General features: G+C 53.9%; 2 protein-coding genes and 1 long non-coding RNA gene across 4 annotated transcripts in view; 2 read left to right on the forward strand and 1 right to left on the reverse strand.

Annotated features, from left to right (window-relative positions):
* Positions 1-10,900, forward strand: part of SPTBN4 (spectrin beta, non-erythrocytic 4) — a 75,610-nt gene extending 64,710 nt beyond the window's left edge. The window contains exons 27-35 of the mRNA XM_069550768.1: positions 2,685-2,823; positions 2,918-3,002; positions 3,356-3,552; positions 4,126-4,751; positions 5,809-5,878; positions 6,520-6,812; positions 7,927-8,100; positions 8,255-8,297; positions 9,879-10,900. Of these exons, the coding sequence (XP_069406869.1) occupies positions 2,685-2,823; positions 2,918-3,002; positions 3,356-3,552; positions 4,126-4,751; positions 5,809-5,878; positions 6,520-6,812; positions 7,927-8,100; positions 8,255-8,297; positions 9,879-10,037 (1,786 nt within the window). The 3' untranslated portion in view covers positions 10,038-10,900. The remainder of the gene's footprint in view (positions 1-2,684; positions 2,824-2,917; positions 3,003-3,355; positions 3,553-4,125; positions 4,752-5,808; positions 5,879-6,519; positions 6,813-7,926; positions 8,101-8,254; positions 8,298-9,878) is intronic.
* LOC138418870 (uncharacterized) lies at positions 808-11,832 on the reverse strand. Its single transcript, XR_011248753.1, has 2 exons — positions 11,569-11,832; positions 808-1,386 (listed from the first exon to the last, which is right to left on the reverse strand). It is a non-coding gene; the product is annotated as an uncharacterized lncRNA (long non-coding RNA).
* On the forward strand, positions 10,946-23,627 carry SHKBP1 (SH3KBP1 binding protein 1). 2 transcript variants are annotated; one of them, XM_069550770.1, is made up of 18 exons: positions 10,946-11,407; positions 11,639-11,692; positions 11,806-11,851; positions 11,958-12,031; positions 12,333-12,391; positions 12,620-12,700; positions 13,674-13,835; positions 13,915-14,005; positions 14,102-14,292; positions 15,117-15,232; positions 16,269-16,356; positions 16,485-16,601; positions 19,226-19,396; positions 20,540-20,695; positions 21,111-21,207; positions 22,242-22,420; positions 23,006-23,120; positions 23,222-23,627. In XM_069550770.1, the coding sequence occupies exons 1-18, from the start codon at positions 11,247-11,249 to the stop codon at positions 23,451-23,453; spliced, it is 2,190 nt and encodes a 729-aa protein (XP_069406871.1). In that variant the 5' UTR covers positions 10,946-11,246; the 3' UTR covers positions 23,454-23,627. The 2 variants fall into 2 exon arrangements, with proteins under 2 accessions (XP_069406871.1, XP_069406872.1); XM_069550771.1 differs by having other exon boundaries at positions 10,968-11,407; positions 23,009-23,120.
* Positions 23,628-24,452: the final 825 nt, after the last annotated feature.

Genomic DNA, 24,452 nt, shown 5'->3' on the forward strand with positions numbered 1-24,452 from the left:
AAGGTCAAGCCCCTGACCGGTGCAGCTGACATTCTGAGGGAGGAATCAGGCAACAGATAAGTCAATAAACAAACACTTAATATTATTCCAGATAGTAATAAAAGAAAAATAAAGCAAAGTAAGGGGGCCTGAGTGCAGAGATGGTGAGTTGGGTAAAGTTTTTGGGGAAGGGTCTTCCTGGTGAAAGGATCAGCAAGTGCAAAGGCCCTGAGGTAGGTTGTGGTTAGATATGTTTGCAGAAAAGCTAGATGATCATTGTGGCTGGACAGAGTGAGTGAGTGGGAGAGTGGAAGGTGGTAGGAGATGAGGTTAGAGGGGAAACAGCATGGTGAGGGCTTCCCACATGGTGGCAGTGTTAAAGAATCCACCTGCCAGTGCAAGAGATGCAGGAGACATGAGCCGGATCCCTGGGCCAGGAAGATCTCTGGAGTAGGAGATGGCACCCCATTCCAGTATTCTGGCCTGGAAAATTCCGTGGGCAGAGGAGCCTGGCAGGCAGCAGTCCATGGGGCCTCCAAGAATCAGACATGACTGAGTGCTGGGTGTGGTGAGAAGTTTGCCTTTTTTGGAGTGAAATGGGAGCCACCGGAGAGTTTAGAGCAGGAGGAGGGGGTGATGTGATATGATGTATATTTGAGAAAGATAAATCCAGGTGCTTGTGGAAAATGAGAGAGTGTGGAGAGCCAGGGCAGAAGCAGGCAGGCTGCTCAGGAGGCTCCTGCCATCATCCAGGGCACAAGGTGACGCTGGCTTGACTCAGGGTGACGGCTGAAGAAATGGGAAGAAGTGACCAATTTTAGGAAAAAATGATTTAAAAAAATCTTTTTATTATAAAAAATTTCAACTCTCCACTGAAGTAGCAGTAACAGAGAGAACCCACATGTGTACAGTGAATACCCGGCCAGTCTTCATGTATGTACTCCCCTCCACCCTAAGCTGAGTTATTTTAAAACAAATACCAGATTTCCTATCATTTCACGGAGTATATTTTTAAACATTTTTTAAAGATTTTTTTAAAATTTATTTATGGCTGCACTGGGTCTTCATTGCTGCAGGCTTTCTCTAGTTGTGGCGAGCAGGGGCTACCCTCTAGCTGCAGTGTGCAGGCTTCTCGTTGCAGAGGCTCCTCTCGTTGCAGAGCACGGGCTCTAGGCGCATGGTTTTGTAGCTGCAGCTCATAAGCTCTAGAACTCTGGCTCAGTAGTTGTAGCACACAGGCTTATTTGCCCCAAGGCACGTGAGATCTTCCTGGACTGAGGATTGAACCTGTGTCCCCTGCATTGGCAGGCAGATTCTTCACCACTGGACCATCAGGGAAGCCCATTTCACAGAGTATGTTTTAAAGTTACAAATGTCCAGTCTTGACTGATGGATTAGGTTCCTGAGCTGAGGGAAAAAAAAGAGGAGTTACAGATGAATGATGGGCGAATTTACTGAGGTGGAGAATTTCAGGGAGGGTATGTTCGGGAGACAGGGGAGAATCAGGGAGACTATTCTATGCATACTAAGTCTTAGGTAGGAATTGTTACAATGTAAGTGATCAGAAATAAATTTATTCCTATTTAAATATATTTATTCACATTTAAATAAATTTAAACATATTCAACATTAAATCTTTTTTTTTTTTGGTCACACTGCTTGGCTTCTGGGATCCTAGTTCCCTGACCAGGGATTGAACACAGTTCCTCAGCAGTGAGAGTGTGGAATCTTAACCACTGGGCTGCCAGGAAAGTCCCTGGACATATTAAGTCTTATTGGGCTATACTTGATGACTGATGGAACCTTCAGAAATTTGGAATTTGTTTTGGCCATATAATAGTTTAGAATGGCACTGTCCAATAATTATACAACACAGGCCACAAATGTGAGCCACATATATAATTTAAGATTTTCTTGTAACCACATTAGAAAAAGTAAAAAGAAGCAAGTGAAAATTCATTTTAATAATTCATTTTATTTAACCCATTCGTGTGTGCGTGCGTGCTAAGTTGCTTCAGTCATGTCTGACTCTTTATGATCCTATGGACTGTAGCCTGCCAGCCTCCTCTGTCCATGGGATTCTCCAGGCAAGAATACTGGAGTGGGTTGCCATGCCCTCCTCCAGGGGATCTTCCTAACCCAGGGATCACCCGTGTTTCTTAAGTTTCCTGCATCAACAGGCAGATTCTTTACCACTAGCCCAACCTGGGAAGCCCTTTACTTAACCAAGGATACTCCAAATATGATTACTTCAGCATGAAGTGAATATTAAAATTATTGAGTTATTTTTCATTCTTTTTTTATACTAAATCTTCAAAGTATGGTGTCTGCTTGACCCTTGAACACATCTCAAATCAAAGTAGCCACATTTCAAGTGCTTGACTGCCACATGTCTAGTGTTTACCCTCTGGGACAGCACAGACTTAGAATCATAGGTTAGTGGAAGCTTCAGAAGTAGAGCTTTAGAGGATTAGAAAAATTGGATCTTGAAATTCTCAGAATCACTGAAGTGGGACATTTTAGCACTCTGGGAGAAGTCGGAATCATTGAATCGGTGAAGAAGGTTGGCCCCTCAGAACCTGGTTGTGGGAGGTGGACGGGGACAGCGCCAGCCTGAGGGATCTGGGCTCATCACAAGAAGTGTATATGGGTTGGGTTGAAGGAGGTGGCCCGTGGCTCAGATCCCTACCCACCACCCACTGTAGGGACGTGTCATCGGTGGAGGTGCTCATGAACTACCACCAGGGCCTGAAGACTGAACTGGAGGCACGGATGCCAGAGCTGACAGCCTGCCAGGAGCTGGGGCGCTCTCTGCTGCTCAACAAGAGTGCCATGGCTGATGAGGTGGGAGGGGGGCCGGGGGTTCCCCTTTGTCCTCTGTGCCCATCGGGGTGGGGGGCCAGCCCTGATGCCTCTCCCAACCACCTGCCACTCCCAGATCCAGGCGCAGTTGGACAAGCTGGGGACCAGGAAGGAGGAAGTGTCGGATAAGTGGGACCGCCACTGGGAGTGGCTGCAGCAGAGTGAGTGTGGGCCCAGACACACGGGGCTCAAGGGCACAAGGACATCACGCCCCAGCATGTCCGGAAATGCCCAGAGGGTGACAGAGTCATGCTTGCATACCCCCGCATCCCCAGCAGCAAACACGAAGGCCTGGGCGAGTGGACAAGGGGGCTGCCCTGGCACTGACTCCCAACACCTAGGGGAGAAGCTGGTGTCCTCAGAAATAGCCCAGCCCTTCACCTTCCTGCAAACCCCACAGTGGGCAGGGCTGGGATGGAGGAAGCCAGAGGGGGTGTGGAAGGCCAGAGAAAACAGCCCCCAGGTAGGGCCCCCGGGTGCCCCCAGCACCCTTCCCCTGAATGTCTCTCCTCAGTGCTGGAAGTGCACCAGTTTGCCCAAGAGGCAGTGGTGGCCGATGCCTGGCTGACGGCCCAGGAGCCGCTTTTGCAGAGCCGGGAGCTGGGCAGCAGTGTGGACGAAGTGGAACAGCTTATCCGGCGGCACGAGGCCTTCCGCAAAGCGGCTGCAGCCTGGGAAGAAAGGTTCAGCTCTCTGCGGCGCCTGACCACGGTCAGCACCCCATTTCCTGCCCCAGACCCCACGCCCCACAGCCCCACATCCATCTCTCTATATGAGACAAACACATGGGCCAATACACGGCCTCCACACTGTGTTGAATAAGGGCTGAGACAGACCATCACTGTGTTTCCAAGTCCTGGGGGCGAGGGGAGCTTTGAAGGGAGAGGGGAAAAACTTCCACCTGTCAGCAGTGACAGTCCAGGGCTAGGATGGGGGAAGCACAGGGGAACGTGAGAGCCCAGAATCACTTGTCCTGGCCTGGGAGGAGTCTGATCTGATACTTGAAGAATGATGAGATCATTGTAATAAAAAGTCTCAACATCCTGAAGGAAAGAGGCAATGGGTGGGAATGGAAAGGCACCTACAGAAAGTGATGATTTAACCCGTTATTAAATGAGCGCTAGGTGTTTGCTGGAGAAAATAGGAATTAAGCTTCTGGCCAACCCCGCTTTTTCACTGATAAGAACCAATAAACTGGGCGGTGAGGCAGACGACCCAGAGCCACCTTCCCAGCCCCCACCTCCACCATGCCCCTCCACTGGAGCCTGGCCCCTCTGTCCCCAGATTGAGAAACTCAAGGCAGAACAGAGCAAGCAGCCGCCCACCCCCCTCCTGGGGCGCAAGTTCTTTGGAGACCCTACGGAACTGGCGGCCAAGGCCGCGCCCCTGCTGCGGCCAGGGGGCTCTGAGAGGGGCTTGGAGCCGCTGGCCCGCCGGGCCTCAGACACGCTCTCGGCTGAGGTGCGGACCCGGGTGGGGTACGTGCGGCAGGAGCTCAAGCCGGAGCGCCTCCAGCCGCGCATCGACCGGCTGCCCGAGGTCCCGGGGAGGGTGGAGCCTATGGCCCAGCCGGCGGCACCAGAGGAAGCCGTTGAGACCCCGGGGGCCCCTGCGGTAGTCGCAGCGGAGCAGGTCAGGCCGCGGCCCGAGCGGCAGGAGTCAGCTGATCGCGCGGAGGAGCTGCCCAGGAGGCGGCGGCCCGAGCGGCAGGAATCGGCTGATCAATCCGAGGAGACTGCGCGGAGGCGGCGGCCAGAGCGGCAGGAGTCAACGGAGCACGAGGTGGCACACAGCCTTACCCTGGGCCGCTACGAGCAGATGGAGAGGCGGCGGGAGCGGCGGGAGCGGCGGCTGGAGCGGCAGGAGTCCAGCGAACAGGAGATGCCCATCAGAGGAGACCTGGCCAAGGGGTGAGTTCTAGGGAGTGAAGGAAGGGGGACAAGGAGAGCTCCTGGAGTCGCGCAGGCCCAGAGGCCAGGGTTCCCAGGCTCAGACTGGCTTAGCTCCCTAGATATATTCGTGGTACCCATTGAACAGGGGTGTAAACGGAAAGAAGCTGAAAGAGGGTAGGAGTCGCGCTCAATAACCCACAGTGGCAGTGGCTTCCTTCAGGTGCAGGTTGTCAGGTACCGGGTCCTGACCCCTGCTTCAAATCCCCTGGGTGACCCTGAGCAAGGATTTCATCCTCTCTGCATCTCAGTTTCTCCACTGGGCTAACAATGGAACCATCACCTCTCTGATTGAAGTTAAGATCCTTCATCACCATCTCTACCTTATAAACTGGGGACTGTAATCACACATTTTATGGATGGAGCAACTGAGGCTCAGAGAGGGCAGGTCACTCAGTTTGGGTGAAACAAGACTGGAACCCAGACCTTTCAGAATCCAGAATTAATGAGAATGTGTCATGTGGATCACTTCAATCAGCCGTGTCCCCAGAAAGAGGCCTTTGGTCAAAGACGTTTCAGTAACAGTGATTTCCAGACCCCTTTAAAATTTTGTATTTCACGAACACTGGTCGGGCGCCCACTCTGTGTGTGATGTGTGCTAGGGAGAGCAACAACCCAACCAGCTCCAGCCCTGCTTTCAGGTGGCTCAGTCCAGGGGAAGAAACAGACTTGTCACTGGAGAGTATGATGCAGAGTGATCAGAGGCTGGGAGGGGGCAAATCCAGGGAGCCTGAAAGCTTAGGGGATGGGTGGAAAAGGCAACGGTGTGGGCACTGGTTTGCATTTTGGTCTTTGTGTTGCTTAAAACTCAAGAGGGCAGAGAGGTTCCATCATCCACTTCGCAGACAGTGCTGAGCACCTGTGGTGTGTAAGGCAGACAGCCAAGACAGGCAGCTGCGGAAGTGGACGGGGACCTGGCCTCTCAGGCTAAGATGTGGAGGCTCCTCCGGCCACCCAGGCTGGTCTCTGGGAGAAGGCATCCCAGTCCCAGTGAATCTTTCTGCGCCCCTGCCCCCAGGAAGGCCACCCTGGCTGACATTGTGGAGCAACTGCAGGAGAAAGAGGCAGGCCCAGGGCTCCCTGTTGGGGTAAGTTGAGCCTCGGCATGGGTGGGGGTATGGGGGCCCCTCTCAGAGCAGGAATTAGGATTCCAGAAACACAGGAGCCTAGCCCTGCCCCCTATCTGAACTGTGCAGAGATTCTTGGGATGGACAGCGGCCCGGAGACACCTACCACAGTCTGAAATTTTCTCCCTTAGAAAGATGAGGCCACCGACCTGAGAGTCCTACTACCACACACACACACACACACACACACACACACACAGATTCCAGACTTCCCACAGTTGTCCTAGACCCTTTCCTCTAAGCACAGCAGGGGTCTCAATAGCCCTTACTGACAACTATACACAAACAGAAAAAGCCCCAGATTCCTCCTCCTACAGATAGGTGGGACACCCACCTGCCCGTATCCCTACCTCCATAGGACCAGACCCCATACCCCCAAGATCTAGAGGGATTCCAAACATGAGTCCTGACAGGCCCACTCCCAAGATCCGGGGAGCCCTTAAGCGTTGGGACACTCCAACCCTGAGGTCCTCCCAGACTCGCCTCCAAGACAGATAGCCCTGCAGACAGATGGGACCCCCCAGGCCCGTGAGTTCCCCCAGACAGATGGCCCCCCACGCCCCACTATGGACAGCACCCCTCTTCCCCCTCCCTTCACACAGCCTTCGCTGCCTCAGCCTCGCGAACTTCCCCCCGGCCGCCTGCCCAACGGGCTTGAGCCGCCCGAGCGGACACCTCGGCCGGACCGGCCGCGGGCTCGGGACCGGCCCAAGCCGAGACGGCGGCCTCGTCCCCGAGAGGGTGGTGAGGGCGGGGGAAGCCGGCGCTCGCGCTCCGCCCCGGCCCAGGGCGGCTCCGCCCCCGCGCCTCCACCACCGCCCACTCATACAGTGCAGCACGAGGGCTTCCTGCTGCGCAAGCGCGAGCTCGACGCTAACCGCAAGTCGTCCAACCGGTGAGCGTGTGGGCGGGGTTTTGGAAGGCGGGTTCCAAGCTCAGTGTCCAATGAGTGAATAGGTGGACCTGGAGAAGGGGTGGGGCAAAACTCTGGGCGCCCAACCCGTGGCGGGGTAGGCGGGGCCTGAGAAGGGGGCCTTAACTTCAAAGAGTCAAGCAATGAACCGGAGAACCGGGGCTTCAAGTTAATGTGTCCAATGGGTGGGCCGGCGGAGCTTAGATGGGACGAGACCTGAAGAAGGCATTATTGCTACTCAAGTCTCAGATCAACCAACCCAGGAGTAAACTAGAGCTAACAGCAAACTAGATATGGGATCTAGTCTAGAGGGTTCTCAAGGTCTGTGAGGTGGAGCCTGGAGAGGTCCTTCAGCCAAAGAGTAGGGTGGGTGAATTTATTTCCGTTTCAGATTGCGGAAGGGTCTGATGAGAGACTGATCCGAAGCTGAGGAGTGGGGGGCACCTCATATAGGTTTCCTTCCGGATGGGGGGCCTACTCTTGGGAGTCCAGATCGGGATTGTCCAACTGGGAGTCAGAATCTAGCGAGAGGTGGAACCCAAAAGGGAAGAGTTGACCAAGCAGAATGAGTTGGGCGGGACAGATTGAGGTTTTGTCTGTGGGGTCTGGAGTTAGCCTTTCCTCCTTGTACTGAGACCAAGGGGCACCTTAGGAATATTTTGCTTGTGGGAGACTTCCTCTTCGGTTGGGGCTTTGGGGGAAATAAGAATTCCTCTTTTCAGGCGTAGGCCAGTAAATCAGCCCTTCTGGGGATGAGAGTGAGCAGGGGTGGAGGAGTAACAAGGAACATGCCCAAGCAAAGGCTTGTGGAGGAGACAGCCTAAGTGTTGCCTTCAGGAATTTCAGTGTGGGAGGGGATAAGGAAGAGCAGTTCCAGCAGGGGCCAGTCTGGGCAAAGGCTTGGTTCCCAGAGACAGAGACACTCCTCTCAGCTTCACAACTGCCATAAGGAGGAGTACTCCCGGCGCGTGGCTCAACTAGGGCAAAGGCCCAGAGAGAGGAAGGCTCAGGCATATTCAGCCCCCGAAGGGTATCAATGAAGAAAACCCAGGCAGAGTGCTTCGACTCTGCCTTGAGCCCCATCTCATCGCCCCAGGTCATGGGTGAGCCTGTACTGCGTGCTCAGCAAGGGGGAGCTGGGTTTCTACAAGGACGCCAAGGGCCCGGCATCCGGGGGCACACACGGCGGGGAGCCACTGCTCAGCCTGCACAAGGCCACCAGCGAGGTGGCTAGTGACTACAAGAAAAAGAAGCATGTCTTCAAGCTCCAGTGAGCCCCCTCAATGGGCGGGCGGGAGGTTTCCAGACCCAGCTTTCCCCTCCCAACAATACCGTGTTCCCCTGGAGGATAGTCGGTAGATGGGTGGATGGGTGGGCTGGGCCCCTGGTCCTGGAGCCCCCAAGTCTTGTGTCCTCTCCCACAGGACCCAGGACGGCAGTGAGTTTTTGCTCCAGGCTAAAGATGAGGTGAGATCCGTTCCTTTCTCTCCCTATTCCAACCTCAGGAACCACCTGGCTGGCTGGCTGGCTCCTGGCCCTGAGTGATGGGGCTGTGAAGAGGGAAAGTGCAAGCCAGAGTTACCTGGGCTGAATGGGCAAGCCCATGGCAATGAGAGTTCAGAAGTTCCTAGCCAAACTGTGGGAGATGGAGGATCAGAAGGGCTGCCTGAGGCCCCAGGATAAAGTCCAACTTCTTTGCCTTGGCTTCTGAGATGAGACTGAAAAGTTAGGAGGACATTAACTTTAAAAAAATAAAAAAACAATGAACTGCAAGTGCAAGGAAACAGAGGTACAGAATTGCAAAGGGTTAACTGTGCTGAAGGACAGTTCAAGGAAGAAATTTCTTAGAAAGGTTCCCTGAGGTTGGATCTCTAAGGACACTGTGGGTCATTCAGAGGAGGCTAGCATTTATTCTAAGTACACTAGGGAGGGACTTCCCTGGCCATCAAGTGGTTAGAACTCTGCTTTCACTGCTGAGGGCTGGCTGGGGTTCAATCCCTGGTTAGGGAGCTAAGATCCCACAAGCTGCAAAAACAGAAAGACAAAAAAACAATTCTAAGGGCATGAGGAATCCGTGGAAGAGTTTTGAGCAAGGGAAGGTTACAGTGCTGCATAAGAAAGATCCCTTTGGCTACCAGTGTGCAGGGTGGATTGGAGAGGGCAAGAATGGAGGAGGGAAGCACAGGAGGTGGCCAAGGCAGGGACCTAGGTGGGAGAGCACAAGGCTGGACCAGGACAGGCCTGTGGGGAGGGGTCAAGGAGGTAGATGAGAGAGAGGAATGTGAGTGGACCTTGGGACTGGGGCTAAGGGGAAAGGTAAGGAAAGGAAGAGCAGGCACAGAGGTGGTTTGAAGAGATGTTAAAAATAGTAACACTTGCTACCCATTCATCTTCCCAAGATGCTATGAAGTAGGCCTTTAATCTCTTTTGCTTATCTTTAAAATGTAAGTAAAAATAGTTTTCCATCATAGGGTTATTGTGAGAATTAAATAAGTTGATACAAGTAGAATACTTACTGAGCTGGGAAAATACAGTGTCTGCTGATATTATTGTTTCTTGTTTATCTCTGTAGTGGGAGTTAGATATAATCCAATTGCATTGGATTAAGTGAGTTGATCCATAGAAGTGCTTAGAACAGTGTGTGTGTGTTAGTCACTCCGTGGTATCTGACTCTTTTGTGACCCCATGGACTGACTGCCCCCTGCCAGGCTGTTCTGTCTATGAAATTCTCCAGGCAAGAATATTGGAGTGGGTTGCCATTCCCTTCTCCAGGGGATCTTCCCAACCCAAGGGATCGAACCCAGGTCTCCTGCATTGCAGAGGGATTCTTTACTGTCTGAGCCACTAAGGAAGAGCTAGGCACAAAATAGGTACTAAGTAACTAAGTAACTATTTACATCATCATCATCGTTGTTGTTATTTTTATTATTACCCCGTTTAATAGATGAGGAAGCTGAGGTTCAGAGTGGGCAGTCAGATTCCAGACTCATATATTACTCAGTTTCCTCTCTTCCAAATATCAACTATGTGCCCTATTTCTCTCTCTAGGAGGAGATGAACGGCTGGCTGGAGGCTGTGGCCGCCTCGGTTGGTGAACACGCCGAAATCGCCCGCTGGGGCCAGACACAACCCACCACGTCGTCCACAGACGAGGGCAACCCCAAGCGGGAGGCAGGGGAGCGCAGGGCCAGCGGGCGCCGGAAGTGACTTCCCACCTTCTCGACCCTCCTCCCTGCACCGTGGGCACAAAGACACTTTCTCTTCCGCAGGGGCGGGAGCCCCTAGTCCCACCAACACTGAGGACGCGCCAGAACTGGCACTGGAAAGGAGGGGACTTCTCCTGCACCCCAAGAAGTGGTGGGGGGATTGCTGCCCCTATAGCCATATCTCGGCCCCTTCCCGCTCGCCACCCCCACCCCAGGTGCTGGGGCTCTATTATTTTTATGCAATAACTGAGCTTGGGGGGGCGGGGGACGGGTAAGGGGCCAGCTGAGCCAAGCCCCCTGCCCCACGAAGCTGGGGTGGTAGGGGCGATAATTCCCGTCCCCCCCCTCCGCCCTAGGGACGGGCATGGGGGCGCTGGTGAGGTCCCCTGGACCATCCAGGGTGCTAGGGGGTGGGGAGGGGACGCCCCCTCCCCGCCTTTACCTCACTTCCAATGCTGCCTTGATCTCTGTCTGGGAAGGAGGCGTGAAAGGGGCCCTAGCCTCCGCACTCCGCTGTCTCAGAGCCATGCGGTAATTCCTTAGTTTATTTTTGCAAAACGTCGACCTCCTCCTCCCCCGCCCCGCATCCGCGAAGGCTTTTAATGGGAGGGGCGTCAAAGCTCAAAACTGTCTTCCTCTCTCCTCCCCCCTCCAGTTGTAAATACGACATCGTGAGGGGAGGGGCGAGGGGAAGCCCTCCCCCCTGCATGCTTCTGGCTGGAGCACCTCCCTGGGGAGCGGGGGAACTGGGTTGTGGGCAGCCCCCATGGCCACCTGGAGAAGCCGCTGGGGTCCAGGGGTGAGGAGAGGTGTGGCAGGCGCACACTTTATGTACCTATAATAAATCTTTTGGCTTTGACGGTCTATGCTTGTTTCTTCGCGTTTCATGGGCTGCGCCCAGGAGGATTGGGTGGAGCGACAGGAAGAAACTGTTTTACGGAGGACATTTAGATGTCCCTCTTGGTGTGGACTAGTTTCGAGGTCTAAACTCGTGTTCCCGATTAAGCACCTAGATGCCACTCCTAAATTGGGAATCCCAGAGGGATGAGGAACGGTCTGCTATCCGTGGTAACTAAACTTCCCCAAAGGAGCCGCTCGGTCCGCCCCGTCCAGGACAGGAAAGGCGGGACCCTTTAAGGAGGCGGAGAAGAGAATCGCGATGGGCGAGCGTTTTGCCCAATCGCCAGCTGCTCTGGGAGTCTGAAGCCCAATGAGCACGCGGTGGGGGCGGGGGCGGGATGCACACCCGGAAGAGGGTGCAGGCCGGCCGCCTAGCCGGGGGGCCATGGCGGCCGCGGCCCCTGCAGTCGACGGGGTCCCGGGTCGAGGGCCTCCCGGAGAGGTGATTCATCTGAATGTGGGAGGCAAGAGGTGAGTGTAAGAGTTTCTTGAGTCATTACTCTCGGGGCCGGGGACCCGGCTGGGAATACCCGCCTCTCCCGCGGGGGGAATTCTGTCCATCAAGGATTGCTCCGCCCCCTGCTGAAGGCGCGGGAGCCTGGATGGATGCTGGGGGAGGGAGGGAAGCTTACCCGGTGCTGAGACTGGGGGCCGCATTCTTCATCCTCCATCGTCTCGCGTCCGCTCACCGTCCCCGCACAGATTCAGTACCTCTCGCCAGACTCTCACCTGGATCCCAGACTCCTTCTTCTCCAGGTGATTGGGGAAGTGAGTTTAGAGTTGGGGACGGAAGGGTTGGGTATGGGGAGACCTCATCTCCCCGTCACACACACTCCGGCCCGTGACACCTCTGCGTCCCCTCCCTGCAGTCTTCTGAGCGGACGCATCTCGACACTGAAAGATGAGACCGGAGCCGTGAGTAGAGCGAGAGCTGAAACGGGGCGGCTGGTAGGAGGAGGGACAGGAGCCCCACTCAGCCCCGCTCTTGACCCCATCTATTCTCTGCCTCCCTTGCCCGCAGATCTTCATCGACAGGGACCCCACCGTCTTCGCTCCCATCCTCAACTTCCTGCGCACCAAAGAGTTGGACCCTAGGTGGGCATAGAAGATAATGGGGAGTCCCCCACGTCTTTACCCCTTGAGAAGTCTCTTCTTCCCCTCAGAATGTTCACTTAAGTTCTTTAGAATATCCCTCCCCAACACACACACACACACACACACACACACAACACACACACGTTTTCACCACCCAGATCATTTCTTCTTTAGAATCTTGATACCATCAACATTTGCTACCTCTTGAGATTCTCTGTGCAGTTTCAGAATCTTGGTCCTCAGAATTCTCTGCCCACTCCCACTCCCCAGACCCTGACACCTAGTCAATTCTACTACCCAGGGGTGTCCACGGTTCCAGTCTCCTCCATGAAGCCCAGTTCTATGGGCTGACTCCTCTGGGTAAGTGGGCCCACCCCCTTAGCATCCTCATAGAAAACTAGCCCTCTAATGATACCCTCTCTTTCTTCTCACTTCTGAAAGAAGGTGGGTTAGAGCTGAGGGCACTGGATTTGGTGTCCTGAGTCTCAGGGGAGTGGTGGTATTCTGTGGAGAAGGAGATAGGGGAGGGGAAAAGGTTCTGCCTCAGCCTTCTCCAAGTCCCAGCCTGTGTGAGTCCTTCTGCCTCAGTTCGTCGTCTGCAGCTTCTTGAAGAGTTGGATCGATCTTCTTGTGGAAACGTCCTCTTTACTGGTTACCTGCCTCCACCAGGTGGGAACTACTAAGGAATACAGGGTGGGAATGGAGGGTGGGGGGGTTAAAGACTACATTTCCCATAAGGCTGCAGCCCTTGCCTGCCTCAGCTGCGATCCCTGAGACACTATGGTAGTTGTAGTTCTACATCAGATGCTTTGACTAATGCTTGGAGAGGAAGTAGGAAACTGCATTTCCAGTGAGGCAATGGGCCAATCTAGTCCCCTTGAGGCTCAAGCTTGCCTTGGAGCCTGATGGAAGTTGTAGTCCAGTTTTGATTTCCTTGTAGAGAGTCTTAGGGAGAACTGGTGTCCTTTGCATGGAGGGGAGAAATATTAAAGGAGAGTTATTGACTGTAATCCCCAAGGAGCAGCCAGTCCACTGGTCATGAAAAATATGCCCCAGTGGTTACTGGGAACTATAGTCTACTATGCTTTGCTGATTGGTAGAAGGTACAGAGTTGGGGAGTTCAGTTTATGACTTTATTTCCCTAACTTCAGTCAGTACCTGTCACCTTCATGAAGTTTGCCAAGTATGAAGACCTACTGTTCTCTTAGTTTGTTCCTGTATTTTTTTATTATTATTTTAAATAGAAGCTTTATATCACTGCTTTTTATGCCATAAATAAGTGGATGTGAAATAATCCTTAAACATAACAGTGTAAGTAAACTCTGGGTAGATGCTGTTGCCTGCCAAGGGAACAGGCTTCCATTTCTTAAAAGGAAAGATTAACAAATATTGAAGGGGTATCATTATCATCGCAGCCCCAAACTGATTCTTTGTGATGGGCTCAAAGGACCTGATAAGGGAACAGCTCACTGTGATTCAGTGTCACTTAATGCCATGTCTCTGCACCACCAAAAATCTTTTCTCTAGGAGACGATGCTACCTGTGTGGGAAAATCAGTATCTGGCATGTTTTAAGTGTTTACTCTGTGACAGTTTTTACGGTTATTACAATGATGTTGCTCTGCCCCTTCTTTCTGCCATAGTGTTCCCGGTGAAGCGGCGCAACCGGCACAGCCTGGTGGGGCCCCAGCAAGCAGGGGGCCGCCCAGCCCCTGTCCGACGGAGCAACACGATGCCCCCCAACCTGGGCAATGCAGGGCTGCTGGGCCGAATGCTGGATGAGAAATCCCCTCCCTCCCCATCAGGTACATTTCTGTCTCATGGGAGATCGGGGTAGCCAGTGGGCCCTGTGACCCTGCCCTGATCCCTGCCTTTCCCCCTAAGGGCTACCCGAGGAGCCGGGGATGGTGCGCCTGGTGTGTGGACACCACAACTGGATTGCCGTGGCCTATACCCAGTTTCTTGTCTGCTATAGGTGCTCAGGGAGGGTGGTGGGAGGAGGGCTTGAGCCCTGTTGATGTGGGTAGGGGATGCTCAGGGTGAAGGTTGGTGATGTCCCCCATTCCTCCAGGCTGAAGGAAGCCTCCGGCTGGCAGCTGGTATTCTCCAGTCCCCGCCTGGACTGGCCCATTGAGCGCCTGGCACTCACAGCCCGGGTGCTTGGTGGGGCCTTGGGAGAGCATGACAAGATGGTGGCAGTAGCCACAGGCAGCGAGATCCTGCTGTGGGCTCTGCAGCCAGAAGGCGGTGGCTCTGAGATAGGTAAGAGAGAGAGCCTGGGCTTCCCTGGTGGCTCAGCGGTAAAGAATCTGCCTGCAGTGCAGGAGACCCGGATTTGATCCTTGGGTTGGGAAGATCCCCCAAAGAAGGGAAAGGCAACCCACTCCAGTATTGTTGCCTGGAGAATTTGGCTGGCTATAGTCTGTGGGATCCCCAAGAGTTGGGCACAACTGAGCAACTAACACTTTCACTTTCTCTCTGAGATAGGTATGGCCCCAGGCTTTTTCTAGAACCCCTTCACCCTTTATAATTCTGCTCCAACCTGTGGTTTGTTAAAACAGCCACCCTACACAATTCTCATACCTGTAAGACTTTGTGTTGTTACGATGTGCCAACCCTTTGAAATTCTGTATCCCATTAGCATTCCTTGGTCTGGTAGAAAAATCCACCCACTACAGTTCTCTCCTCTGTCAGAATTCACGGCCCTGTTAGATCTCTTTGCTTTGGTCGAATTCTCCATGCCAGTAGAATCCCCAAACCTGTTAGAATCTGTTCCCATTAGAAGAAATCTGACTCCTGAGACTAATCTGTTCCCTGACCAATCTTAATCCTCGTGAGAATCCTCTGCCACCCGTAGAGTTTTTTGCCTTTGTTGAAAATCTCAGCTGAATTCCACACCCCGTTAGAGTCCCACACCCCAGCAGGAATCTAGCTCATCGTAATCCTCTGTAATTCCTGCTGGAATCCTCTAGTCTGTAAAGACTCTAAGACTGAATTGAATCCTCTGGCCCTCGGAGTTCTCCCTGCCACCCCACTTCTCCCACTGTGAGAGGGGGTCCTGGCCGAGCCCTTCTCACCCTCTGCAGGAGTCTTCCACCTGGGGGTGCCTGTGGAAGCCTTGTTCTTCGTTGGGAACCAGCTCATCGCCACAAGCCACACAGGGCGTATTGGCGTGTGGAACGCTGTCACCAAGCACTGGCAGGTCAGGGAGCTGGCCAGCCTGGCTGCCTCTTTCCCAGTCGTCTAGGCAAGCCAGACCCAAGGAGGGGTTCCTTTCTGGCCCACCTGACCAGGAAAGAACCAAAGAATCTGGTAGTGGGCCAGATGCAGTGTCAGGGTGAGGTGGGGTGTGATAAAGGCCTAATGAGGATCTGGGAGGCTTTCCTGGAAGAGGGGCTGCTGAGCTGACATGAAGGATGGGTGGTGGCTTTGGAAGGAAGAGAGGGATCTTCAGGCACTGGGGTGGCCAAGCAGGTAAGGGGAGATGGTGTAGGAGGCTGAAACCAAGACATATGTGCAAACGTCTGTCATTCTCTTTGCACTCACCCCAAGCTCTGTCCAGCATGTAAAATATGTGTGTGTTCAACATATATATACACCTACAGCGTTGTTTTCTAAAGGGTGAGTTCGGGTAAGAGAGATGGACAAGCAAAGAAAGAAGAGATAAAAAAACAGAAATGGAGAGAAATAAATAGAAACAGGAAGTCAGAGGCAAGACAGACAGCGAGAAAGAGGGTGGATGGAGAGAGACTGGGACTAAATGATTGTGTTAGATGAAGGGACCTCAGAGAGATAGATGAAGGGACCACAGAGAGATAGATGGAGATGAATAAAGAAATGTCAGGGATAATAAATAAAAGAGAAAACAACCAAATGAAAAAAAGAAATGTCAGGGAATTCCCTGGCGGTCCAGTGGTTAGGACTGTGCGCTTTCAGTGCTCTGGTCCAAGTTCAATCCCTGGTTGTGGAACTACGATCCTGCAAGCTGCATGGCCTGACCAAAAAAAAAAAAAGAAGTGTTGGGATATCAGAAGGACAAAGTCAAGGAGAGACTAATAGCGCCCAGCAAGAGTCGTTCAGAGACAGACGTCAGGGATGCAGACCTGGGCCAGGCAAGGCTGGGAGGAGTGAGCCTAGAAACCCTGCCTTGTGGGTGGCGCTGGAGCGGAGAGGCGAAGGCCCGCCGCAAGGGGCGCCGCAGCGAGGGCCACCCTGGCCACAGCCCTCCCCGCCCGCAGGTCCAGGAGGTGCAACCCATCACCAGTTACGACGCTGCCGGCTCTTTCCTGCTCCTGGGCTGCAACAACGGCTCCATCTACTATGTGGGTGAGCAGCGGCCAGCACCCCAGCTATCCAAGAGTCTCCCCTCGGAGGTGGGAGAGGAGGGGAAAGGCTGGGCTACCTTGAACCAACCCGCTTATCCTCCGTGCCCCGCCCACCCCCGCCGCCCCCAGATGTGCAGAAATTCCCCCTGCGCATGAAGGACAACGACCTCCTGGTCAGCGAGCTCTACCGGGATCCGGCGGAGGACGGGGTCACAGCCCTGAGCGTCTACCTCACCCCCAAGACCAGTAAGCTATGGCTCAGCCTTGCCCCTCTGCCAGGAGCAGCCAGCCCCAGCCCCAGCCCATGGCAGTCTCCCCACCCCTTGACACTTGCGTAGCATGGGCCAGTGAGATACATTGAGAGGGAGACACATTCGACTCATTCCAGTCATTCCACAGTTACTAAGCACCACTTATATGTAAGCACTGCGCTAGGTGCTAGCCTTGGCAGGCTTCTCCACCAAGGGCAAAGCTGACCTCTTGTAGCTCTTCTTTGTGTTTCTTTCCCATCTCTGTGATTAGGGCATGATGCTTGCACGCAACTAAAACAAAGAGGATGTGTGACTTGAGAATTCCCTAGCCCTCCAGTTGTTAGGACTCCGTGCTCTCACTGCAGAGGGTCTGGATTCGAGTCCTGGTCAGAGAACTAAAATCCCATTAGCCTCAGGGTGTGGCCAAACTATACTGCCCCCATCAAAAAAAAAAAATTCTGAAATAAAAACAAACAAAAAGAGGATGTGTGTCTTACACGGGGTGAAGCTGAGTTCTCCAACTTGGAACAGTCTTTGTGTTTTGTTTTCTTGATCGCAAATGCAGAGAAATAGATTAATTTTTTATTTGTTTTTATTGAGATACAATCTCCATCCCATAAAGTCCACAGTTCAGTGGTTTTTAGCAGATTCACAAAGCTATGCCACCATCACCACTATCTAACTCCAGAACGTTCTCAGCACTGAAAGAGAAACCCCACGCTCGTTGGCAGTCACGCCTGTCCCCACTCCTGACTGCCCCAGGCACCTCTAACCCACCTTCTGTCTCTATGGATTTGCCTGTTCTAGATGTTTCATGTAAAGGAAATCATACAGTCTATGGCTTTTTGTGTCTGGCTTTTTTCACTTTGCATAGTGATTAATTTTATTTTATGGTTAGTGCTTTCTGGAGCTTGAGATGTCTTTCCCTACCTGCAAGTTGCAAAGACTTTTTTCCTATATTTTCTTCTAGAAGCTTTGCATATTTTGCTTTTACACATAGGTCTCTGTTCTATTTCAGATTAACTTTGGTGTGCGGTGTGAGGTAGAGGTCACAGTACATTTTTTCTAGCAGGAGTAAACTAATGACATTTAACTTCATAGCCTGTCATTGCACAAATCCCCTTTCTTTCTTTCTTTCTAAACTTTATTTATTTATTTTTGGCCATGCCTCACAACTTGTGGGATCTTAATTCCCCACCAGGGATCAAACCCAGGTCCTTGGCAGGGAGGATGCAGAGCGGCAACCACTGGACTGCCAGGGAATTCCCAAGGACATTTTTCTTATTTCACTGACTTACTCCTTTTCTCCTCACCACATGGCACTGTTCTGTCATGCATGTTTAATATTTATCTTTTCATTTGTATGTGCCCTTAAAAAATGCGTATTATGGATGTGTTTTTGAATTTGTATAAACAGTATTGAGTATATATCTCAGTTTATATACTTTACTTTGATCCATCCTGCCTAAGCTTCCCTTGTGGCTCAGCTGGTAAAGAATCCACCTGCAATGCAGGAGACCTGGGTTCGATCCCTGGATTGGGAAGATCCCCTAGAGAAGGGAAAGGCTACCCACTCCAGTATTCTGGCCTGGAGAATTCCATGGACTGTATAGTCCATGTGGTCGCAAAGAGTTGGACATGACTGAATGATTTTCACTTCACTTTGCTAAGTCGCTTCAGTCATGTCCGACTCTATACGACCCCATAGCCGGCAGCCCAGCAGGCTCCCCGGTCCCTGGGATTCTCCAGGCAAGAACACTGGAGTGGGTTTCCATTTCCTTCTCCAGTGCATGAAAGTAAAAAGTGAAAGCAAAGTCGCTCAGTCTTGTCTGACTCTTAGCGACCTCATGGACTGCAGCCCACCAGGCTCCTCCATCCATGGGGTTTTCCATGGATGTGGAAGTACTGGAGTGGGGTGCCATTCACTTCACTTATCCTGCCTTAAATTAAATGTCTATCCATGTTGCTACGCATCACCTGAATTCATTGCTTTTAACTCATGCACAAAATATTAAAACCACCTTTTACCCACATTCCTTATGACGGTCCATTAAGTGTGTGACATTACAACATACCTTTTCCCCTGTGGAAAGCTGACAATGGGGGAGGAGTCCCTCAGGCATACAGGGTTGCATTTTCTTGTCTTGCTGCCTTTTTAAAAACTTTTTTCCCCACCATGCAGCTTGTAGGATCTTAGTTCCCTGACCAAGGATGGAACCCTGGCCACGGTAGTGAAAGTGCTGAGTCCTAACCACTGAATTGCCAGGGAATTGTCGCTGCTATCTGTCTGTATGTCCCTTTCCGTGTTTTCCTGTTTTTCTCAAATTCTGTCTTTCTCTCTGTCAGTCTCTGTTTCTATAACCCTCCCTGTTTCTGCTTTTCTACCACTTTCTCTGTTTTTCTCTCTCTTCCCCGACTCCTCTTAGCTCTGTCTCTGTGTCTTCATCTCTGTCTCTGGTTCTCTTTGTCTCCTCCATCCCTCTCTCTTCCATTGCCTTGTTCTCTCCCCTCCCTTTTACTTTCTGACTCTGTGTCTGTTCCTTGCTGACTCTTTCTCCCTGCCCCAGTTTCTGTCTGTCTGTGACCCCATCCCTCTCTTCCTCCCCGGCTCCTCGCCAGGTGACAGTGGAAACTGGATTGAGATCGCCTACGGGACCAGCTCAGGGGGCGTGCGGGTCATCGTGCAGCACCCCGAGACGGTGGGCTCGGGGCCTCAGCTCTTCCAGACCTTCACCGTGCACCGCAGCCCTGTCACCAAGATCATGCTCTCAGAGAAGCACCTCATCTCAGGTGAGTCTCATCCCGCTGCCCCGGGCCTCTTTCTCCCTGCAAGAGGGATGGCTCCGCTGGGAGCATGAGGCCAGGCGGATGAGGGTCTCCACTGGGGAGGGACGTGGTGTGGGGAGTGGCCTCCAGAGAATTCCGTGAAGGAGAGCAGTCTGGGGGAGAGTGAATTGCCAGGAGAGGGGAGAATTCATCAATTTCACCATTGCCAGGTACGGGATACTGTGATAAGCAAGACAGGCCAAGTCCCTACCCTGTGGAGCTGACAGGCAAGAGTACTGGAGTGGGTTGCCATTTCCTTCTCCAGGGGATCTTCCTGACCCAGGGATCAAACCCAGGTCTCCCGCATTGCAGGCAGATGCTTTACCCTCTAAGCCACCAGGGAAGCCCCCTAGTTGGGGCATCAGATGATAAATCAATACAAATATAAATCACTGACAGTGATGGGGGCCGTGAATAAAAACAAGGCTGTGTGAGAGACTAGAGAGCACCAGGGTCATGAGAGTGCGTGGTTCGGGAATTCCTTCCTGATGAAGCGCTTTGAACAGAAATGAGCAGCGCAGATCAACAGGGATAAGCATTCCCGGCAAAGGGAACAGGCACTGCGAAGACTCAGACGTGAGGACGATTGACATACCTAAGGAAGCCCAGAGTAGAGTGGGTGAGGACGAGGGTGGGAGGTGATGGGGTAGGTCAGGGGGATCTTGTAACCCCTGCAGAAGACTTGGTCCTTAAGCCTGAGTGAGATGGCACCGCAGGAGGGCTCCCAGCAGAGGAGGGCTGTGGCCTGATGCAGGTGCTCACAGGGTCCCTCTGAGTGCACATGGGGACAGACTAGCGGGCAGGAAGGCCAGGGAGGAAGCTGTTCCAGTGGTCCAGGCAGAAGATGAGGCAGACAGGACTGGGCTGGGGGCGGGTTGGGGTCAGTGGGCAGGGAAAGGCAAGATCAGCCTCTGGAATGACTTGGAGGCAGAGCCAACAGGATTGGTAACTCTAGAATTCTGGGGAAGAGAGGATGAAGAAAGGGAAGAATTCAGAGGGGCTGGGATCCCAACACCTTGGAAAGGAGATCATCTCGGGGCTCAGGAAGGTCAGGCAGTGGCCATTCCCCTGCCAGGCCTGACCTGCTGCTGCCCTCTGGCTCCCCAGTTTGTGCCGACAGCAACCACGTGCGGACATGGTCCGTGACTCGCTTCCGCGGCATGATTTCCACCCAGCCCGGCTCCACCCCGCTCGCTTCGTTCAAGATCCTGGCGTTGGAGTCGGCCGACGGACACGGCGGCTGCAGTGCTGGCAATGACATTGGTGCCTCCTAGCCCCGGGCCCCCACCCCCGCAGACCCTGCGTGACCTCCACCCACCTCCGCTGATCCCTTTCCTCACCCCTGAAGGCCTCTCTTGACCCACCCAATTGATGGAGTTGACCTCCACCGACCACCACCTGACCCCTCCTGACCGCCACTTACTCCCAGCTGCCCCACTTGGATTCTGTTACCCCCACTGATCCCTGCCGATCCAGGACACTCCCCCTGATGTGCCTGAACTCCACTGACTATTGCTGACCCTCGACCCTCTCTGACCTTGCCCAGCTCCAGCATCCTGGGGATGGAGACCTAGTCCTGGGTTGGGAGATTCAACTGTGGGGAAAGGGGCAGAGTCTTAGGGTCTGGAGGTCCCAGAGACCCCAGCTGGCCCTGACAGCCCCCCTCTACCTGGCCCAGGCCCCTACGGTGAGCGAGATGACCAGCAAGTGTTCATTCAGAAGGTGGTGCCAAGTGCCAGCCAGCTGTTCGTGCGTCTTTCATCTACTGGTCAGCGGTGAGGACCATCCTGTCAAACGGAGGGTGGTCAGTGCAGAGGCAGGATGTCAGCCAGGTCACAGAGGTCAGAAGGGCATCTCAGCCAAGGGGGCATCACAGGAGCTGAGGCTGGGAAGGAGCGCAAGCCTGGTCCTAGGTGTAGGGCCTGGGGGTATCAAAGGTGTGACAGGTGTGAATGGGAGTGAAGCTGGAACAACCCCAGGTACCTGTGTAGTTGTGGCCTGGATGGGGGCTGGTGGCGGTGAGGGCTGGGATGGGGGAAGGATGGGAAACCATGGGAACCCAGAGGCGGTGCTTGCGTCAGCCTGGGAACAGGGGTCTCTTGAAGAGGGGCCTCTGAACAAAGACCTTGAGGATAAATAGGGGCAAAGAGAAGAAAGGAGGAAGGGGACAGGTGTGCCTGGCTGAATGGGCAGCATGTGCCAAGGCTGGAATGGCCAAAGAGGTAACCAGAGACGTGCTTGTGGTCTCTGGGGGCTGGAGCACAGAGCTGGAGGTGAGCGTTGAGGCTGCAGCAGGGCGGAGCCTTGCCGATCGTATGGAACAAACAAGACTGTCGTGCATGTTCTGGGAGCCAAGGCTGTGCTCAGGGGGATGGACTGGAGGTTGGAAGAGAGGAGGCTGGGACAGATGGCTGGCTGGAGAGGGTAGGGCTTGACCAGGGCCAGATGGGGAGAGGTGAAGGGGCCCAGGGAGAGAGGCAGGAGGCTGAGTGGACCCACCATGGGTAACGCTGGCAAGTGAGGGAGCACCGTTCTCCTGAATCAGGAGCAGGGGGGGCAACAGGTCTGGGGAGAGTCCCATTTAGGCCCCATGATGGGTGTGTGGGGCTGGGGACTTCCAGGAGGCCACTGGACCCGCAGGGCTGGAACCCAAAGTCTGGGAGCGACGGAGAAGCTTGGGTGCTTATCGGAGAGGCAGGAAGGGAAGTCATAATGGTGGGGACAGAGGCCTGGGAAGGGTAAAGGACGAGAAGAGGGAGCAGGTCAGGCTCTGGTGTGACCAAGGTACCCCTGCGCCCTCCCCTCTCAGGGTGTGCTCCGTGCGCTCCGTGGACGGCTCACCCACCACCGCCTTCACGGTGCTGGAGTGTGAGGGCTCCCGGAGGCTTGGCTCGCGGCCCCGGCGCTACCTGCTCACCGGCCAGGCCAACGGCAGCCTGGCTATGTGGGACCTGACTACCGCCATGGACGGCCTCGGCCAGGCCCCTGGTACTCCCACCACAGTCTTACACTGAACCCCTCTCCACAACCTCCTTCGCCATGCCTGCCCTCTCCAAGCCCTGACCCTCTGACCCTTACCCTCAACCCCTCCTTACCCTTGCTTTTTAAATGTAATTTTAGTTAGTTAGTTAGTTTCGGCTGTGCTGGGTCTTTGTTGCTTCGAGCAGGCTTTCTCTAGATGAGCAGGGGCTGCTCTCCAGCTGCGGTGCTTGGGCTTCTCATCGCGGTGGCTTCTCTTGTTGCAGAGCACAGGCGCTAGGGTTCACTGGTTCCAGCTGTTGAGCCTCCCGGGTTCTAGGGCACAGGCTGAATAGTTGTGGTGCAGGGGCTTAGTTGCTCCATGGCAGGTGGGATCGTCCCAAAACGGATTGAACCTGTGTCTCCTGCATTGGCAGGCGGATTCTGAGCCACCAGGGAAGCCCCCTTGCCCTTGCTTTCTAAGCTGTGTCTCTTAGCTTCTGACCCTTGTTCCTTGACCTCTGCACCTTTTTTTCCTATCCTGACCTCAGTCTTTGCACATGACCTTTGTTCCTTGGCCTGTCTTGCCCCTGACCCTGCTTCCTTGCCCACCAGCAGGGGGCCTGACCGAGGAAGAGCTGATGGAACAGCTGGAGCAGTGTGACCTAGCTCCGCTGGCTTCCTCCAGGGGCTCTCTCCCCAGCCCTTCACCCCGGACCTCTCTTACCAGGTGGGCATGGCCAGCGCGGGAGAGGGCGGAACGTGGTGGCCTTAGGGGAGGGGGCCCAGCTCCACTCTGATGCCCTTCATTGACCCTCGTCACCCCCTCAGTCTCCACCCAGCCTTCAGCAACACCTCCCTGTCCAGCCGTTGGGGGAGCCCAAGCCCCCCACAGGCCGAGGCCCGGCGCCGCGGGGGAGGCAGCTTTGTGGAGCGCTGCCAGGAACTGGTGCGGAGTGGACCGGAGCCCCGGCGGCCACCAACACCAGCCCCCCGGCCCTCCTCGGGTCTCGGAGCTCCCCTCGCACCCCCCAAGAAGAAGCTCAATGAAACTTCCTTCTGAACACAGCTGCCATGGTGCCTTGGGATATCCAGGTCCTGGGGAACTCGGGTGCCTCCCTCGCTTTCTGTCAGAGCCCTGGGTTGAGGGCCAGGGCCTCCTACTGTTACAAGACCCCACACCACCTCCTTTGTCTGGAGCCAGAGTCACCCTTCCTTAATAAAGTTCTCACTGCCAGTGCTTTGGTTGCAGTCTTAGAGGGCTTGGGGACCCCTAGGGAAAGGGTGAGAGAGATGCAGTACCCCATCAGGTCCCTGGCTGTAGATTCAGGGACGCCTGTCTCTCGCAGTTTAAGTGAAAAAGGGGAAATGGCTTGCACTCTGGCTTCAGGCATGGCTGGATCCAGGGCTCAGATACTCATCCGGAATGTCTTTCCATCCTTTGGCTCTGTTCTCCTCTGCGATCATTCTCAGTCAGGTTTTCCCCGCTCTGTGCCAAGATGACTCCGCATAGCTCCTTAGCAACTTTTTCTCTCTGTTGTTCAGTCTCCAAGTTGTATCCAGCTCTTCATGACCCCATGGACAGCAGCACGCCAGGCTTCCCTGTCCCTCAGCATCTCCCAGAGTGTGCCCAAGCTCATGTCCATTGAATCCGGGATGCGATCCAACCATCTCATCCTCTGTCACCCTCTTCTGCCTTCAGTCTTTCCCAGCATCAGGGTCTTTTCCAATGAGTCGGCTCTTCACATCAAGTGGCCAAAGTATTGGAGTTTCAGCTTCAGCATCAGTCCTTCCAATGAGTATTCAGGGTTGATTTCCTTTAAGATTGACTGGTTGGATCTCCTTGCTGTCCAAGGGACTCTCAAGAGTCTTCTCCAGCACCACAGTTCAAAAGCATCAATTCTGCAGCACTCAACCTTCGTTATGATCCAGCTCTCATATCCATACATGACGACTGTCATGTCTCTTCATAGCAGCAAAATCACAGGATTGATCCTCACTGGCTTGAACTGAATCGGCTGGCCATTCCTGAAGTAATCATTGTGTCCTTCCAGGGATCATG

Source organism: Ovis canadensis, chromosome 14 (assembly GCF_042477335.2).
Source record: "Ovis canadensis isolate MfBH-ARS-UI-01 breed Bighorn chromosome 14, ARS-UI_OviCan_v2, whole genome shotgun sequence".
NCBI classification, from domain to species: Eukaryota; Metazoa; Chordata; class Mammalia; order Artiodactyla; family Bovidae; genus Ovis; species Ovis canadensis.

What these genes read in the sequence shown, in the direction of transcription:
- SHKBP1 (XM_069550770.1), top strand. Translation starts at nt 11,247, where the DNA reads ATGAGCACGCGGTGGGGGCGGGGGCGGGATGCACACCCGGAAGAGGGT. An exon ending in CTGAATGTGGGAGGCAAGAG is followed by an intron (nt 11,408 to 11,638) that starts GTGAGTGTAAGA and finishes GTCCCCGCACAG; the next exon opens with ATTCAGTACCTCTCGCCAGA. An exon ending in CCCCGGACCTCTCTTACCAG is followed by an intron (nt 23,121 to 23,221) that starts GTGGGCATGGCC and finishes TCACCCCCTCAG; the next exon opens with TCTCCACCCAGCCTTCAGCA.